General features: G+C 34.1%; 1 protein-coding gene across 1 annotated transcript in view; it reads right to left on the bottom strand.

The window, feature by feature from the left end:
- The window catches only part of LOC149569768 (uncharacterized), a 152,115-nt gene that overhangs the window by 49,208 nt on the left and 88,511 nt on the right, over positions 1–14,396 (bottom strand). The window contains exon 2 of the mRNA XM_089817003.1: positions 11,792–12,014. Within this exon, the coding sequence (XP_089673129.1) occupies positions 11,792–12,014 (223 nt within the window). The remainder of the gene's footprint in view (positions 1–11,791; positions 12,015–14,396) is intronic.

Raw genomic sequence — 14,396 nt, 5'->3', positions numbered from 1 at the left:
TCACACTTTAGAATTTTCTTAAAGCTATGAAAAGAGAAAGTTAGAAGTATGAGTTAATAAGGCTACAAGAAGAGGATGATATAGGGAGATATTATTCAATAGATCAGATACTATACAAAGTGATAAAGAAGTATATGTGTACATGATGTGTATAGTGGATGATCTTTTTTGCATTGTTGTTAAAGAGGGAGATATGTGCCAAGTTACCATCCAATTACAAGAAGAGGGAGAAGCATGTCAATTTACCATCCAATATCTAAAGAAGCTAAGAGACATGTCAAGGAGGAAGTCATTACAATTGGTATTACAATGAAGAATCTCAATTGGTATCATAGAAGGAGAAGTGTAAAGAAGAAAAGAGGAAGAATATCAAAAGTTACGTGGATGAGAATCAAAATGAAACTAAGGATATTAATGAAGATTTGATACACACTACAAAGGGAGTTGCTAGTGAAAATCTAGAGAACACTTTTTCCATTGCATGGTAACTAAAGGTGTTGACATCAATGCTAAAGAGGGAGATTATTGGAAACTACAATTGGAATAATTGTTATATATTCACTGATGTTAAACCTTACTCATAAGACATTTTCTAATAGTGTAGAGTTTCATATCTTATGATTGATGAAGAAGATTTGAAGAGAGGGAAGAATAAAGATGAATTAACAAATTTTTTTGAGTAAATAGGAGTAAATATGATGGAACTGTAATGGGCATTTGATCAATTAGTATATGACAAGATAATGTATTAAGTGGAGAAGATAGATGAATTAAAGTATGGAAGAGATGATTGATAGAAGACAAGAAGTTGAGTAAAATAGTAAGGTGCTTGACCAAGTAGTAGGTTACTAGTTCAATGAAAAGTTGAAGCAAAATATTAAGGAACTTAAGAAATAGATGACAAAAATAGTATTATTCGATTGTTGGTAATGGTCAAGTGAAATGAAGTAAAATTGAAATTATCACTAAGCACAATGAATACTAAGCGAGCCATTGAAACCAAGCAAGATAGATCAATAGTGACCAAGCTACCCAGTGATAGCCAAGATGAAGAACGTAGTGATGACTGGGTGCCAACAAATAAATAGTTTTTGAAAGAATCAAGATTTGAGGCTGATGGAGTTGAATTTATGAGTTGCTCAAAATGCATAAAAGATAAGAATCGATGAGCTAGCATATTTAATGCATGAATTGATTTTTTTAAGCTATTTAAGGTGAGGACTCAATTAGAATTTTCCATAAGTTTCAAGAAAGAAGTAGAAATACAAAATGATGAATAGATTCAATGAATTTGATCAAACTCTAAGATCTACAGATATGTTTAGTTAGTAAAAGATCAAACTCGTCTATTTAAGGAGGCATGAGAGATGTTGAAATGATGAATTTGTGGAGAACAAGTGAATACAAAATTTACAAAGATGAAGTGAGAAGCCAGTGAAGAATGATTTATTGAAGAGATTACAAGTAGATTAGAGATGGAGAATGTGATGAACTCCAATCAATGGACCAGGTGTTGGTTTCTGATTTAATATATTTAATAATACCATGGAAACAACAAATAAAATACTACCTATGGGTTAGCTATTTCTCATGTTTGGTAAATCTTATTTAAGTCTAGAGCAACTACCAAAGCACTGATGCTTTCTACTCTTTTGGCTCTACTAAACCAAGTTGGGTCAACCTAAGGATTTGACAATTCATATATAATACCTTTCCTTACAAATATCTTGCAGAAGATTTGGTCTTAAAACTTCTTATAATTTCAATTTAATGACAAATTTATAGTAGCCAACAATAAAAATGGCACATTATTGCGACAAGTGATGACCAACTTTATACCCCATTTTGACAACAATATTTAATGATTTTGATTTTTAAAATTTAATCCATGCAAAGATAAGATTGTTTTTCTTGATTCTTCAACTAAATGACTAGTTCCTTAATCCATTGCCACAATAGAGTCATATTGGTTGGTCAATATTAATAGATCTATTTTAATTGTCTTACAATTAAATGTATCAACTTCTGACCTCTAAATTCTCTACTTACAATATCCTTATCACAATTAAAATTACCCTCTCACCCTACAAAAGCATTTACTTAATTCTTTGAATTAAAAGCAAAAATGAAATGATATACAACCCACGTGAATTGCATTTGAATAAATTGAAACTTTTTCATTAATTCTCAAAATCACAAAAGCATGAAAATGGAAATAGAATTCAGAGGCACCAATATTCTACAACGTTCCTTGTATTAATCTCTTTGAGAATCATACATATTTTTTATATGAGACTTATGAAAAATACAAAATTAAAATGAGCCTTTCATTAACTCCAAAACTTATAGAGAAAACAAGATTAACACATCATTCCTTAACACAAAATAATGGACTAACTCAAATGATAATATTCATCACATAGTTAGAATTCATACCCTTCTTCCCAATATTGGAAATCATTTTAATAAGGATGTAAGCAAGCTTCATATATGGGAATGCACATGTTACTATAAGATTCGCTAAGAAAAAGTTACAAAGAAGAAAAAATATTATTTTACAAATATTCTCTATAGCTAAACTAATCTAGGAATTAGTTCAAAACTTGATAGCTGGTATCTTCACGTTCAAGTAAAATCTTTTTTTGTAGTGTAGGTGTATCTGTAGAAAGTAAATGAAAAGGTAAGATACCCTAATATGATTCATATACTTCCTCTATTTTATCTTTTATTTTCCTTCATCAACTATCTTCTAACTACTTCCTATGGGAAAGACCTTGATTTCACTAGTTGCTTCCTGCTCATAAACTTCTCTCTTAGTTTCCCAATCAGTACCTCTAACAACTTGTAGATCATTAAAAAATTTATTCCACATGGAATCTTTGATGGCCTTTGATTTTGTTTCAAACCTATTCATATCCACATCTATCTTGAATTCCAAAGTAGTACTAAGTCTTCTGGCTCAAATTTCCTTGTTGTTTCCCTTTTATCATACAAGTGTTTCACATGCAATGACAACTTTACATTTCTTATAGAGGCCTCTCTTCTAGATTCATCCAACTGCAAAATATCATCAAGCCTTACCTATATCTCACTTGTTACAACATCATCATATTGCTGGATAAACTTATACATTCCATTTAAATTATTCTTTGGCAACCTGGCTTGTATTCCATAGACTACTTCAAAAGGTGCACAACTTGTTGCCTTCTTCACTATTACCCTGTCAGCCCATATAGTTAAGGGTAATTTATAATCCCAAGCCTTATTTTTTTCATTCAAAATCATTTTAATTATCTTGAATAGACTTTTATTACTAGATTATGTATGTATATTTCCTTGAGGATGATATGGGGATGATGTAGATATGGTAATGTTGCATTTATCACACAAAAAAATTGTATTCCTGATATCTAAAACACATAGCATTATTTATGATGATCTTACCTAGACAACCAAATCTAATGATAATATTTTTTAGGAAAAAGTCCATCACCACTTTACTAGTTTCCCTCTTGGTAGGGATTGCTTCAACCCATTTCGCGAATCATTTTGTTGCCACTAGAATCCACGAATTCCCACCACTAGATTTATTCATAATCTCTCCTATGAAATTGATTCCCAATTTTTTAAATGGTACTTGTACCTCCACTGGTCTTAATGGTAAATTATCAAAGAACTTCAACTTTCCTATGAACCTTTGACAAGCATCACACTTCTTTACAAGCTTATGTGCATCCCTGAATAGTGTAGGCCACTAGAATCTAGTCCTAATCACCTTATGATATGTAGTGGCCTCCACATACTACACTATGCATCTCACTAAGGATCGTGAGTGATTTCTCTTCATCAACACATTCTAGCAATATACAATTCATATTTCTCCACCATAGCTTTCCTCTGACAATCACATACTTGACGGCTTGTAACTTCAATGACCTCTTCTGATTATCACTCATCTCTATTGGAGTCTTCATGTATTGTAGATAATAGATTACACCCTTGTACCATTCACAAGAATACATGTCACATAAGTTACTCTTGCAATCATCATCCAATTGGTTAATCTAGTTTGCTTCTAAATTGGTGTCTATCATTAATTTGTAAGTCCTTGTCATGTTACCAACTTAGTAATTTGGATTTCTATATTAAATTCTTGAATCCTATTGATCCATTTGCACCTTCTTCCTATCACCTCTTGTTGAGAGAATATATCTTTTACTATAGCATTTGGGACAAAAGCAATCATAATAGCTCCCATGAGATAACATATAAATGCCTTCATAGCCTTGACTAGTGCATAAGCTTGTTTCTAATTTATTTCATACTTCAACTCTACATCTTGAAGAGATCTTCTAAATCTAAGAATTTTTCTTAGGGAAAAATCACCCAAGATCAAGAAGCTCAAGCACTAGCACAAAATAGCCTAATAAAGTATGATTGGAATAACAATACAAAATTGAATTGATGTACATACACAATAGGAGTACCTACATATAAAGACCTCTAGAATGACTAGGAGTCAACAAAGTGATAAGTCTAACAACTAAGCACATGTCCACCAAGAGTGGATTATCCTCCATTGAGCACAGAAGTTAGTGCAATGATGAGAAGATAAGCTTACATAGGTTTGTCATATAAAAATATGTTGTAGAAACCATGTGCTATGTTATCAACAAGAAAACTCATATGAGTATGCATACTCTTAGGTGTCTAATCTAATAAATAATAAAATAATGCATAAACCTAAGTAAACTTAAGTAAAGTGTAATAATAATTAATTATTTACACTAACACCCCCCCTTAAGTGCAACTTAGGGGAATGCACTTAAGCTCAAAAAAGCTATAATGAAAATGCATGATGGGTCTCAGCTACTAGGCCATGTTAGGTACCCATTTACAAATTCAATGTAATCTCTATGGAAATAGAGAAAGAGGGAAAACCTCATGGGAAAAACTCTCCCCCAAAAAGAGAGATGAAAAACCAAGATCCATGGATAGATGAAGTAATTAAGACCCCCCCCCCCCCCCCCCCCATTACAACATACATCATGTATATACAATAGAGAAGTATGAGAAGGAAAAAACCCCATAAGATGAAAAAAAAATTTGGCTCTTGAATTAACAGTTTTGAAAATAACCAAGAAACCAAACCAATGAATCTAAGGCTAGAAAATTCCTATGACAGATACATCTAACTGTAGTCTTGGGCCAACTATAAGGCATAACTCCTTCTTCACTTCAAGCTCTGCAAGACCTAGTTGGGTTAACCTTGAGGTTCTGAGATATGGTACCAGTGCATTTAAAACATAAATTTGAACCTAATTAATGTAGATGAAAACCCCTTATATCTCCTAACAACTCATGAAATGACACATATCTATAGTAGCTAAATGCAAATCTATGAATCTCATAAGTTGAGTGAGGGTTAATCCTTTTTAGCCCAATACAAAACATGAAAAACTGAAATGATTTTGATTAATAAAAGATTTTGTGCAAATGACATTCATATCAGCTTGCATCTGATTTAGTGATCAGTGCCTTATCCATTGAAACACAGAGTCATTACCAGTAGGATGATCTCACTTGTTTGCATTATAATCAAGTTTATCAATTGAAATCCCCAAATCCCATTCTTATGAAATATCCCCTTCATACACCCAAAAACCCTATCAAAACACTGAAGCATTTACCTAATCCTCTTGAGTCAAAAGCAACAATAAATCTGATACACAACTCATCCAAGTTGTCTTAAATTGAATAAACCTTATTTACTCAATTACAAAGTTAATGGCATATGAAGAATCAAGAGATAGAATAACAAAACCTAGATAATTCATTGTAAATCCCCTTTTGTATTTATCCTTGGAAAGACCAAATACATAAACTGGTAACACTAAATGAAACTCTAGACAATTCACATAATCCAACATCAATTTCCACTTATCTCAGAAAATAATACATGAGAATGAACTGAAAATCTGCACAAGTGCGAGTGTGTGGGCTTCACTCCTTGAGCTCAACTCAATTAATAGGAATCAAAACCAATCACATCCATGGTTTCATAGTAGAACACTAGAACCCTGCTGGTATTACCTAGAGAAAATTGCCAACAACCACAAAAGAGAAGAAGAAAGAAAGATATAGGAAGGAAGCAATTCTCGGATTGAATCTACAACTGACATGTGTACCCTTAGAATTCCTTCCCAAGAAGATCAAAAGCCTCTCTCTACCTTCTCTCTGTAACTAAAAATCAAATCCCCATCATTCTAGCTCTACAAGGCATAAAGAATCTTAGGTATTTGGTTCACCATCATAATTAATTTTTTATGCCAAATTGAAATCACGGTAAAAGTAAAATCCATTGAAAAGTAATTCCAAGAAGCCAACGTAACCTTTTCTAGATTTTTTTCTCCACATTCAGGCTTCAAAAGGTATTCAAATCTGCTCTTTAACAAACTTTGATGCTCAATGATCAAACTTGCTTGTTCTGCTGCCAATGCCCCAACAAACACAAACTGGCCTATAGCACAAACTAGTGAATACATGTGCACAAAATAACTTCAAAAATGGAAAATTTAGATTCTCTCAGTTTTGTTGGTATATTAGAACACCTATTTTGGATAAAAATCACTCTAGTTATGGCCCTCTGAAGTTTCAAAGCTTTGCAAGGCAATATATTGCATATATTTTAACTTTACAAAAGTTAAAACTATAGAGTAAATCCAAATATAATTTTAACTTTAAGCCTTGCACGTAAAACTTGAGAAGAAATAAAATAAAATTTTATTTTGAACCTCTTAAATTTCCCTCACAATTCCATTCGGGTCAAACTTGGTTTGACCAAGCTTGCCACGTGACAGCATGAGATTCATCCACCTTGCCACCATGTCAGAGACACGTGTCATCTTCTCGCTATGTCATCATGTTATCTTCCTTGCAACTTTCCTTTGGCAATATAGCAATGTCTATTGGATTTTCCATATGGCACGATCTGGTGTGTTCTTGAGACTTGTCCACCACGTCACAACCTACCTCAGAATCTATGCCACATGGCACCTTCCAATTGGTCCAAATTTTAACACATCATCACTCAATAATTCTATCAGTTGCCACTTGGTGCTACCCAGTTCATCAATGGCATTGGAAGCAGGACCCATGTGCTCATGGACATTCGTCAAATTTTTGAGTTTTCTGGCGACTTGCTATGTCACTAGCCAGAAATCCTAGGATTTTTCGGCTAGCGAGGTAGCGACTAGTTAGATTTTTTGACTTTTCCAATGCATCTAATCATGCTGACATCATCAATTTTTGCATGCATTTTTGTTTAAAATTTTTCCTTTGACTGCATCCATTTGACTGGCCACGAGCCCCACATCACATACACACTTGCCTTTCAAAAGGCACATTTCTTTAAGTTATATCAATGATGAAGTGCAAGAGTATTTAAAAAGTTAAAAACTCTACACACACATAATGTGGGATAAAAGCTTTAAAATGCCTCCTGCATGCAGACTGGAGCTTCAAACTTGTATTTGGCTGCAATTTTATTCTCTTTGGTGGATCCTCTCTGTAGGTGTTGACATTGCGTGAGTTGTTTCTTGAGTGAGGATGCTTCTTCATTATTGTGCTAGAAACTCTCCCTTTTCTAATGGTGACCCCTTCTATTAATGATATGTCAACTTTTGATGTGGGTGGCTTGTTTGTTCTTACTGTTAGTGCCTTCTTTGTTTCAAACCATGTGTTCAACTTCCTTTCTTTTATACGTATACTTCTTTGTCCACTGTGGTTTTGATCTTCTTTAAACGTGGATTCTTGCCCTTATACACATCTCCCTTGCCTTGACATGTGGATCTACCTTTTTTTTTTTAAACATGTCGTTGACTATTGTTTTTTACTGCATGTTGGGCTGGGCTCTTTCCTTAGCTGCTGGTGAGCTGCTTCATGCTACAAATTCTCCTATTCATATGCTTTGAACCATATCCTCTATTTTGACTGTTGGGTTCCCTTTATTTGCGTGGAGTCTCTATGATGCATGGCCCTTTTAACTGGTGTCCTTTTCTTTGCGCAGGGTCTTATCTTCATGCCACAAAAGATGCCCCTGTTGTTGCTTGGGGATCCCTTCTTGCACATGTTAACTCTATTTTAATATCCTTTAACACACAGCTCCTCTTTTCATGCATGGAGCTACCCTTTCTTGGTGTCCCCATTTTCTATGGTTCCTGTGTGATGTGTTAACTGTGGGTTACTAGTCTCAATATATTGCTCTCCTTGGCACGTTCCTTAATATTGCACACTATATTCTTTCCAATAGCGTGAATTTTGTCTCAATATATACCATTAAAAACTATGGCTTCTCCTTGCAAAAAATGCCTTCTCCTTTTTAATGCCTGCTCCCTATTTCCTTATATTGGCATCGGCTATCACTTTATTTACTTTTTCGCATATTTTCTTGTTCAGGTAGTGGATTCATTGTTGTGCATAGCCGTGGGTTCCTGTTGCCTTTTCTATTCGCCTTGGAGGCTCAACATAAGAGAAAAGAGAAACTCTATATGCTTTGACTTTCCTTTTTCATATGAAAGAAGAAAAATCCATTACGCTAGCTCCAAACATACCTTTTTTGAGGATTCTTTGATCTTGGTATTTATTTCATTCTCACCTTTTGATTTGTTCCTCTTCCATGTTTAACGTGAGCTTTCCAATCAATTGCCTCTTATCATTCATAATGTAATAAGATTTATCAAGAATGTTTCCCTTTCCTTGAGTCATATTTCCTTCATGATGTCATGTTCCTTATGTCATTCTTCATTTTTCAAAGAAACTTTAGAAGTTTAGCGTTAACTTGTATCAAAAAGCCAAAATCATTTACTCCCCATGTGAAAGTGTAAAACATCCTCCAAAGTAAGAGTGTGGCTTACTAATTAGACATTTGACATAAAGGAAGGCCATATTCTCACAAGAAAGGATTATTAAAAATGATGAGAATCATAATATCCTATCAAGGCAATCCTTATTCCGTGAATTAAATATCTTAGTCTGATGTAATCAGTCGGGCCTCAAAGTGGGTCCAACTAAAAAAATTTCGTTCCCAAACAACTGAAAAGCTGAACTAATCTACTGCTCATCTCAGATTGATTAGAATCAACTTTGATCATTGACTGACCATTAAAAACTCATTTTATCACTTTCTGCTATCACTTTTGCGCTAGGATGTCCATTGACTAGCCTTAAAAACAAACTAGCACACCTGATCGAGCTCTAAAAATTGGCACACTAATTCTTTTTTCTACATTCTTGCACCCTGTTGAATCTCATCTCATGATGAATTCTAGGTCAAAAGATATTCTCTGTCAAAGTGACCCTTTCAAAATCACCTACAAGAAAACATGTCAAAAAGTAATAAACTGGGTTTGGATTTGGCCTTGAAAACTAAGCAAATGGATACATAGGGAAATGAAAACTAGGACATTGGTTCTTTGTCATGAGGACATTATGGATCTACGATTTGGGCTTATGAAGAATAACAGGGCGCAAATGGCAAGCAGTCAAAGTGGGCTACTTGGAATTGCTGACTAGAAACAATGATAGAAAATTGATTTTTGCAAATGGAAAGGACTTGGAAAAGTGTGTAGATGGATTCGTCAAGACTTGCAAACTAGCACACCTGAAGTATTTTCAATGGAAAACACAGGGGTACAATCCATTCGATCTTACCAATCTTAGATCTCAAGTTATGATGTCCCAAATAGGGCTACCAAATAATCTGCAAATACTGACACCAATAAAAAGATAGAAATTCCATTTGGAATCCTTTTTGAAAACTGATCAAATAGATTCATCATAACTTAAAACTTGAAACATAACAAGTCTCTGATGTCTATAATGCAACGTAAAAAGAATTTCAACATTTGGGTCAACTAGGTCAAAATTATAACTCATCAAACAGGGATTCCCAAAATTTGTGAACAACTACACAAATGCACAGAACAATAAATGACCAACTTTGAGGGATTTGAAACCTAGTAAAACGGACTCAAAATGACTCAAAAACTAAAACATAGGTTCTTTGTTATGGACACTAGACACTCCCAAAGTGGTGGGTCATGACATATTTCTAGGTGCGAGATATTTAGATGCAAACACAGCCTCCTGTCGCTGTTTGACACGAGTGAAAATGTAGATTTGACACAAGCTCAAAATAGGACTTTTCCAAATGACTCAGAATGACATTTTATCATTATGGAACATGTGGATGGGCTAAATGGAAGGTGTTAGAAACATTAAACACCTCAGGGGTCTCAAAGGTACAGTCGGGTACATATGCATTTATGGGCGCTTATGGGGCTTGATTTGACTCAAAATTTCAAATAGATGCTCAAAATGAGAACTCAATTTTGAGCACCAATAGTGGCTCTGTCTGGGGATGAATGCCCCTTGCAGGTATGGCAATATTTTAGATCTCTAGGAGAAGCAGACCATTCCTCAAAATTTCAAAAAATTTCTCTCGAACAACTTTATTGAAAACAAGAAACAACAACTACTACTATATATACATGATGACCCCGGGTCACCAAACCTTTTCACAATTGTTTACCTCTATCATATACCTAATTTTCATTCCTTTCCTAATGAGGTAAACTGAAATCATTTCTACCAATTTCACCAATCAGATTAACATCATGAAACGAATCACTTGGCAAAATGAAATCAACACCTTCACTTTCACAATGCATGTAAAAACTTAGCATAACTTTAACCTTTTGCTCACTATGAAAGATAAAACCCACATGCTCATGAATGCCAACATCAAACTAAAACTCATCCTTACTGACTGATTCATGCATGTTATCTACAAGAAACACAAAATGCTCATTCTCAACTTCATAGAAAGAGTTATATATATCATGAATTTTTAACTCACCTTGACTTTGCATTTCCTCAAGTGTTGCCGGATGAATTTCAAATGAGCAATCAGATTTATATTCACACATAACATCATCATCACAATATGAAAAGATTTCATAACTTTTTGATGTATTTTCATAATTGAAGTGCTGATTGGCTTTTACCTCATTTGAATCATCATAGAACTTACCATGGAGTGTTAGTTTCTCTTCAAAGACAACTCCATTGAACACTTCATCTTCAAACTCATAAAATTCAGCATCATTAGAAGATTCAATATCACAAATGGAAGAACAATATTCGGATCTATTACAATAGTATGACAGTGTATCACCATTTGCATCTAACCTAGCCAAATCTGAAACCTCCATGTCTTCTTCAAACAATGGGTTAATAACTCCATGCAAGGATCCTCTTTGAACATTTGGACAAAACATGGGTTGCTCATCATCATACTCTTCACCATATAAAGCGTTAGTAAACACTTTAAATTCACTACCCATTTCATCCTCATGGAGACTTTCAACGTATGAAGAAAAGTCAAAACCATATGAAGATTCACTTTCTATTTCTTCTACCAAACATATAGTGTCCATAATAACATCCTTTTCATTATATTTTTTAGGAGGATAACCATTATGAATAGACCCTAATTCATTCCTAAACATCTCACTATATGTTGAATCTTTACTGTCTAATGTAAGAACACTTGACAACTCTTCACTGAAATCTTCATATTCAAACTCATTAGCATCAACTGACTTCACCATCTCTTTGTCTTCATACTTTGTGGACAAATCACTTTCAAATTTTTCATTGGCTAACTGATTTGTATAACACAAAAATTGAGATGCATTTTCTTTTTCAGATTCAGAAAAAGAATTCATACCTTCACCTTTGGATGAATGTTCACTTCCATCATCTCTTTCTTCTTCCCAATCAGCATCAGACTCATATGAAGGTGAACATGTAGTTTCATTTTCCTCACTTTGATTCGAATAACCACTCTCATCTCCTTCATATGATGCCTCTTGATAATACATCAAATCAGCAACTTGATTGTCATCACTTGAAACATGACTTTCAACTTCCTCATACTCACATTGAGATGACTGTCTTTCAAATTCATATTTAATAACACTTTCAACATGATGTAATCTATGAATAAGATAAATTATTTCTTTCATATCTGACTGATCAAGTGAATCCATATTATTAGTTATTGCTGAAACATTAGGAACATATGCGCTATGTTCTTCTAACTGTGAGTGAGATAATTGTGACTCACATTCTTCGTCTTGTGTTATCTCTCCATGGCATGTCAGATCAGCAATATCAAGTTCATGATCAAAGAGATAACTCTCATTCTCTCACTTGCACAAGACTAAGATATAGGTGTAGCAACCTCAAACTTTGAAGTGTTAGTTACATCATCATACATATAATCATCTTGAGAAGAACTTACTGTTGTAACTAAACCTTGATTCATAAAATCAACACAGTGAGATACATCCTATTGTTGTAACATCATGAACATGTGTGTCATCATTTGTAACCAAACTAACCTTACTTATACACACATTTTGATTTGAATTCTTAATCTAATTATACATTATAGCAGGGGTGTTGATATGCTTATTTGAAACTAAAGCATCTACACCACATTCATCCTTTCTTTCAAACACATTATACTAGCAATCATTCATAGCAAAATGACCTCTAATCAATCCATACTTCATATTATTTTCAATATCCTAGCCATCATAAAAGCCTGATATAATGTCTGTGGTTCTTTATCCCTTAGTAGGTAATTCATTTTCTTGTCAAATGCATCAAAATACACTACTAAACACATTTGATCATCGGGTCTATAACTCTCAAGGATCTCATTCAAAATTCTTGCAAATCTGATGTTAAATTGAGGGACAAGTTCATCATTCTCAATGTGAATCCTCAAAAACTTATCATTAGAATTAGATATGCTTACCCGTTCTCCAAATTGCTCCATGAAGGTTGAATGCAACTCACCCTAAGATGAAATAGAACATGCTAGTAAAATATTAAACCAATCTCTAGCATCACCTTCTAAGGTTTGGACAAATAACTTCATGTGCATGTCCTCATGAGAAATTTCATAGTCACCCATCAAATCACTGAACAACTGAGCATGATGACTGGCTAAAACCATATGGTTCTCATTAAACTTAGGAAAACTTTTTTTAACATCATTAGGGATAACATTTAGGAAACCATGAATACCATCAAAACATAATGGCATATACCGCTTGTCTAATCAATATAACACCTTTCTAGTTACAGGATTGGACATCCCTTACTACCAAAGCACTATGCTGATTTTCATTAAATGTCAATCTGGGAGCGTGAACTTGAGATGATGTCTACAAAGTATATGCTCTAGTTTTTGCTAAAAGTCACTACTACCTTGAATGCAATAACCATTAAGGAAATCTAGTTTACCCAAAGAAAAGACAACTATCAAGTACTTGGAAGGAAATTCTAATTATTTAACCATACATCTATGCACCTACTACTACAGGAACAATGATTGGTTCTATTTCCAGTGGCTGCAGGAACAACAGTTCAAATCTTAACTTAGAAAACTAAGTCTAACTCCTACTTACTAAAGTAAACTCCACCTTCTGCATGGGCCCCCACAAAAGAATGAAGGAAAGATAAGCTCAGATAAAAGTGTAGAAACTCAGCAAAGTCATGTATTCATTCAAATATGCAGTATTACAATAACTTGGGAAAAACAACAAGATGTCTATCAACTCTGTCTATCTACTCACTACTTAACCTCATAGATATAGATGAAGTCTTATTTAAAAGGAAGGAAAAACAAAAAACTTCTAAAATTACGACTTCCTCATGAAGGCAATTCAGTTACAACTTAAGGCTACAAGCATGAAATTGTAAAGACATTAGTTATCCCCCCCGCTAATATAGATCATAGCAAATGCTAGATCTACTCTTTTATCTGACTTTAAAATGTATATGAGCAATGTTAGTATGCTAATAGAAACCAAATTTAAATAAAGCTTCTACAAACTAAAAAAAATTCATAAACTTCAAGATAGACTAAGATGAGCTCTCAATTGAGAATATGAGCCATTAATGGGCTCTCTCAATGAGAAGCTCTCTTGTTGAGTAGCTTTGTCTAAATAGATAGGATGTATGCTCAAGATTTATGCTTCAAAAAGGGCTTCAAATGGAGTTGGAATTTGGGTGTGAATAGATGGCTTTAGTATGGATTTGGCTCTCAAAATAGCATTATAACTTTACTTCATGGATTGTGTTATTTTGCAAAGGGGAAGGATCCAATTTATAGGCAAGAGGCTTGAGGGATTGAGGGCTAAGATGCAAGGATGGGAAAAAGCTCATGGAGGGCTCAGATTGCATGAGAAGAGAGCACATGGATTGTGCTTCCTTATAGCCAATCAAGGAGTGACACATGTCACATGGTGAGAGGATGG

Source organism: Cupressus sempervirens, chromosome 3 (genome assembly GCF_028749045.1).
Source record: "Cupressus sempervirens isolate cs-2001-9-10 chromosome 3, ASM2874904v1, whole genome shotgun sequence".
NCBI lineage: Eukaryota > Viridiplantae > Streptophyta > Pinopsida > Cupressales > Cupressaceae > Cupressus > Cupressus sempervirens.
This window is presented reverse-complemented; position numbering and strand designations above follow the sequence as displayed.